The 5,796-nt window shown below is 44.2% G+C and overlaps 1 protein-coding gene across 1 annotated transcript; it reads left to right on the plus strand.

Annotated features, from left to right (window-relative positions):
• Positions 1 to 310: 310 nt before the first annotated feature.
• Positions 311 to 4,992, plus strand: LOC134294558 (zinc finger protein 658B-like). The gene has a single exon (XM_062966094.1). It carries the CDS (start codon positions 732 to 734, stop codon positions 2,622 to 2,624), a length of 1,893 nt encoding a protein of 630 aa, XP_062822164.1. The 5' UTR covers positions 311 to 731; the 3' UTR covers positions 2,625 to 4,992.
• Positions 4,993 to 5,796: the final 804 nt, after the last annotated feature.

The following is a 5,796-nucleotide window of genomic DNA, read 5'->3' on the forward strand; positions in this document are numbered from 1 at the left end:
CCCTTGAATGTGGGAAGGAGTTCTGCCTGCCTGCCTGCCTTCTGTTCCTTTAACCACGTTTGGGTCTGACCCAATGAAATGGGTGTGGCCCTCTAATATGGGGGAAAGGGTTCAGTTCCTTCCTTCCATGATTCCTTCCTTCTCTTATCCTGTCCTTCTGTGTTTCCTTCCTTCCACCTTTCCTTTCTTCTTTCCCTTTTTGCTTTGTTTACCTTGAGCCAGAGGTATGCGGCTTCATGTCTAACCTTTTGCTTCTTCTTTCTTGACCAGGACGTGAGAGTTCTATGGAGCCACCCCTGCCGTGATGGGAAACGAACCAGCTTCTAGTCGATATTAAGGAATTTGGAAACCAAAGTGCAGGCAGGAAACCAGTCCTCTAGGAAAAAGGATTCCTCTCAAGGGGCTGATCCTGCTGAATTCCTACATTCACTTTGGATTCTAGAGTAGAACCGTAGAGTTGGAAGAGACTGCATGAGGCACCCAGTCCAGGCCTCTGCCGTGCAGGAAAAGTGCAAAGTACCCTGGACAGATGAGTATCTAGCCTCTGTTTAAAAGATTCCAAAGGAGCCTCCACTACATTTTGAGGCAGAGAGTTCCACTGCTGAACAGCTCTTACAGTCAGGAAGTTCTTCTTAATGTTCAGATGGAATCTACTTTCCTGTAATTTGAACCCAGTGCTGTGAGTAATCAGAAAGGGAAAAACAAGAATCAAGTGTCCATATTGGAATTAAATGTACATAGCACATAACTCTGTTGACATGGAGGAGAAAGCATATAAATGTATTGCATGTGGAAAGAGCTTCTCTCATAATTCAAATCTACATAGACATCAAAGGACTCACATTGGGGAGAAACCCTATAACTGCCTGGAGTGTGGACAGAGCTTTCCTCAGAAGGCACACTTACATACACATCAAAGGACTCACACTGGGGAGAAACCCTATAACTGCCTGGAGTGTGGACAGAGCTTCGCTCGTAGTTCAGGACTACGTTCACATCAAAGGACTCACACTGGGGAGAAACCCTATAAATGCCTGGAGTGTGGACAGAGCTTCGCTGATAGTTCAGCACTACGTAGACATCAAAGGACTCACACTGGGGAGAAACCCTATAACTGCCTGGAGTGTGGACAGAGCTTTTCTCATAGTACAGGACTACGTTCACATCAAAGGACTCACATTGGGGAGAAACCCTATAACTGCCTGGAGTGTGGACAGAGCTTCACTCGTAGTTCAGGACTACGTTCACATCAAAGGACTCACACTGGGGAGAAACCCTATAACTGCCTGGAGTGTGGACAGATTTTCGCTCGTAGTTCAGGACTACGTTCACATCGAAGGACTCATGCTGGGGAGAAACCCTATAAATGCCTGGAGTGTGGACAGAGCTTCACTCGTAGTTCAGGACTACGTTCACATCAAAGGACTCACACTGGGGAGAAACCCTATAACTGCCTGGAGTGTGGACAGAGCTTCACTCGTAGTTCAGGACTACGTTCACATCAAAGGACTCACACTGGGGAGAAACCCTATAACTGCCTGGAGTGTGGACAGAGCTTCTCTCGTAGTTCAGGACTACGTTCACATCAAAGGACTCATGCTGGGGAGAAACCCTATAAATGCCTGGAGTGTGGACAGAGCTTCACTCATAGTTCAGCACTACGTAGACATCAAAGGACTCACACTGGGGAGAAACCCTATAAATGCCTGGAGTGTGGACAGAGCTTCACTCAAAATTCAGTTCTGCGTTCACATGAGAGGACTCACACTGGGGAGAAACCCTATAACTGCCTGGAGTGTGGACAGATTTTCGCTCGTAGTTCAGGACTACGTTCACATCGAAGGACTCATGCTGGGGAGAAACCCTATAAATGCCTGGAGTGTGGACAGAGCTTCACTCGTAGTTCAGGACTACGTTCACATCAAAGGACTCACACTGGGGAGAAACCCTATAACTGCCTGGAGTGTGGACAGAGCTTCACTCGTAGTTCAGGACTACGTTCACATCAAAGGACTCACACTGGGGAGAAACCCTATAACTGCCTGGAGTGTGGACAGAGCTTTGCTCGTAGTTCAGGTCTACGTTCACATCAAAGGACTCACACTGGGGAGAAACCCTATAACTGCCTGGAGTGTGGACAGAGCTTCGCTCGTAGTTCAGGACTACGTTCACATCAAAGGACTCATGCTGGGGAGAAACCCTATAAATGCCTGGAGTGTGGACAGAGCTTTTCTCATAGTACAGGACTACGTTCACATCAAAGGACCCACACTGGGGAGAAACCCTATAACTGCCTGGAGTGTGGACAGAGCTTCACTCATAGTTCAAACCTACGTCAACATCAAAGGACTCACACTGGGGAGAAACCCTATAAATGCCTGGAGTGTGGACAAAGCTTCAGGCATGGTTCACGTCTACGTTCACATCAACGTACTCACACTGGGGAGAAACCCTATAAATGCCTGGAGTGTGGACAGAGCTTCATTCAGAGTTCAGGCCTACGTTCCCATCAAAGGACCCACACTGGAGAGAAACCCTATAAATGTCTGGAGTGTGGACAGAGATTTACTCGGAGTGGAACTCTACGTAAACATCAAAGGACTCACACTGGGGAGAAACCGTAGAAATGCATGGAGTGTGGACAGAGCCTTTCACGGAATAACATTATACATAGACATCACATAGTACACTCTGGAGAGAATGGTGTTAATTGACACCAGAGTGTCATTTTAAAATGTACAAAAGGAACTCTTGCAAATTTTGGAAATTCAACCTCATAGTTGGGACATTTCCTCACATGTGGTGTATTGTAGAAAGATTGAACTAAAATATGTTCCATTCTGGAAGTAAGCAAGGTTAAATGAAACTAGAGTTTTATATGTTGAGAATGTTGGATGATCAATTAGAATGAAAACATGGGTTGTTACTGTGATATACTAAAGTGTGTGTGTGTATATATATATTATTCTACTCCCTTTAGATAATATAGTCATATATACGGACTATATACGGACTATATTATATATAATATAGTCCGTATAGTCATATATATATATATATAAATAAAAGACTATACGGATAGATGGAAGGAATGTTTTAGTCCAAAGCAAAAAGAATGGCTCATGAAGACCTGCAAATTACCCAAAACAAAAAAACTGAGAACAACGTGGGCAAATGTCAGTTGTTATATTTATTAATGGTAAGAGTGTTATCAGAAGTGTGGTTATATTATATTATCTAAAGGGAGTAGAATAATGAGAGATAAAAATTAACAGATAGAATGAGGCCTTTAGGCACAAATCCCTTTCTGTTTTCTAGTTCAGTTGTGTGTCTATGTAGGTAATTGTTTCATTAATGTGTGTGTTTCTGATTTAGTTTGTATCTCATGTAGTAGTTAGTTTCATGTAGTTGAAACATTATATATAATTTCTGCCTTTTTGTATTCTTGCTTTTAATCTGTTTTTTATTTTTTTATTTGCAAAAAAGAAGGGGATTTATAAGGGTCAAAATGGCTGAAACTGGAGGGGTGGGTAGACCTGGTTTTAGCCCAAAATGGGGTTTAATGTTTAATCTAGAGCGCCATTGAAGATCATTTCTTTCCTCTGTGTTGATGACATGGGTTTGGATTCCATTGTCTTCCTTCAGACATTATTGTTCCTATTATGCTTTATACAACATGTATTCACTGCTTTGATCACCATCGATTCTTTTTCACTGCCTTGTCTATCCCGCAAACCCCTCCAGTGTGTTCTGTTGGTCATCAGGGTTGTGTGTGCTAAGTTTGGTCCACATCCGTCATTGGTGGGCTTCCGAATGCTCTCTGGATGCAGGGTGAACTACAACTCCCACGTTCTGTGTGCCAAGTTTGGTCGTCAGCTTGTTTTGTTCTGAACCGAAAGGGTTCCTGTTCTTTTGATGCCGAGTGTTCAGGGAAGAGTGAGGTCTGTGAGATCAATGAGGCTTTCAGAGACCACGTCTGGTCGCTTGGCTGGGAAATCGTACAAACATGTTCACACAAATGGGAAGGTTAGAAGATTTGGTTCATGCAGATTTTAAGTTAATAACCTTTAAAAATAGAAGATAAAATTTGGAAAGCACAGGATGGTGGAGCATCTGAGTTAATGGAGCCTCAGTATCGGTGGAAGCCCAGTGATTTTATTTGATCTATCATGTCAGAAACTAATTGAGAGTACTCTTATAATGTATTTTAATAACACAAAGTTTTTGTTTTTTCGTGTCAGGAGCAAACTGAGTTGCTTCTGGAGTGAGAGAATTGGCCGTCTGCAACGACGTTGCCCAGGGGACGTTGCCCGGATGTTTTGACGTTTCACCATCCTTGTGGGAGGCTTCTCTCATTTCCCCGCATGGAGCTGGAGCTGATAGAGGGAGCTCATCCGCACTCTCCCCAGAAGCGACTCAAGCTGCTCCTGACACGGAAAATAAAATAACACAAAGTTAAAACTTGGCATGATACTAGATTTCCTTTGACTAGAAGCTGGCCGCTTGGAGTGCCTCTGGTGTCGCTGTGAGAAGGTCCCCTGTAACGGAAAGCCCTATTTTATTGGGGATTTTTGTCTATGTTATGTAATGTTGATTCAGTGGTCAAGGTGGGCAGGAGTTGGCTACTGCTGATTGGCTATGTGTCACCATGGTAACGTAGAAATGCAACTATTTCGAAGCTAGCACGAAAGGGGCGGAGCTAGCTGGATGAAAAAGGAGGGAATGTTTCAAAAAGAGTGAGTTAGTGAAGTTCTCTAGCCGGTGAGCTTGAAAGAAGATGTCTGAAGTCAGTTAGGTTTAAGTTTCCAGTGAGATAGAGCTGAGGAAAAGGAATACTGTTGAGACAAAGTTCCAGTCAAGTGGTTGATGTTACAGAATGAAAGATATTATCTATATTATGTACAAATGAAACGGAAGAAGTAAACCTTTGCAACCAGTTACGCTTTTTGGACTAAAGAAACCATCAATAAATAATTCTTTGTTTGTAATAAAGACAGTGCTCCTGAGTGGTGAATTGCTCTACTTAGAGTCAGCGGAAGATTTGTCTCTCATCCTTCCCCTCAGTGTCACATCCTCTCATACACGCACAGCACAGACTCAAGGGTTTCTAGCTGGCAGTGGCTGGGATCCTGAAAGAAGGATGGCCCCCTGCCATAGTGGGATTGGAGAGATCCCATCTTGAAAAGGCGTGGGATATTAAGAAGAAGATTCCCTTGGCCTAAATGGAAAGAGCTGTGGGCAGGGTGTCCCACATTTAATGGTGGCAGTGGTTGGGATCTTGAAAGAGAGATTTCCCCCTGCCTGTTTGAGAAGCCACTCTTGTGCCTTTTTTGGAAGTGAGCCTTGTATCCCCCAATGTGCTTGTGGCTGCATTGTAGTAAGGGGTCTGTGGTTGGCTCTTCTCCACACTCGCATGTCGCGGACTCCACTTCCTAGCCCCATTTCTTAAGATCAGCTCTGGATCTCGTGGTGCCAGAACGCAATCTGTTCAGCGTCTTCCAAGTTGCCCAGTCTTCTACGTGCCCAGGAGGGAGTCCCTCATCTGGTATCAGCCATGGACTGAGGTTATGGGTTCTGCCCTGCCACTTTTGGATTCTCGCTTGCTGAGGTGTTCCTGTGAGAATCTCTGTAGATTTTAGAAAGCTCTTTCTTGATTTAAAGTGTTGGCGTACTGACTGATATCCAAACAGAGGATGGGCCAGAGATGTCACTGCCTCGGTCCTTTCATTGCTGGCTGCTACTTCCCGACAGATGTCAAGTGGTGCTGTACCGGCTAAACAGTATAACTTCTCCAGT

This window comes from Anolis carolinensis, unplaced genomic scaffold, assembly GCF_035594765.1.
Source record: "Anolis carolinensis isolate JA03-04 unplaced genomic scaffold, rAnoCar3.1.pri scaffold_17, whole genome shotgun sequence".
NCBI classification, from domain to species: domain Eukaryota; kingdom Metazoa; phylum Chordata; class Lepidosauria; order Squamata; family Dactyloidae; genus Anolis; species Anolis carolinensis.

Excerpts from the sequence above, each read along its gene's own strand:
- LOC134294558 (XM_062966094.1), top strand. The coding sequence starts at position 732 with ATGTACATAGCACATAACTCTGTTGACATGGAGGAGAAAGCATATAAA.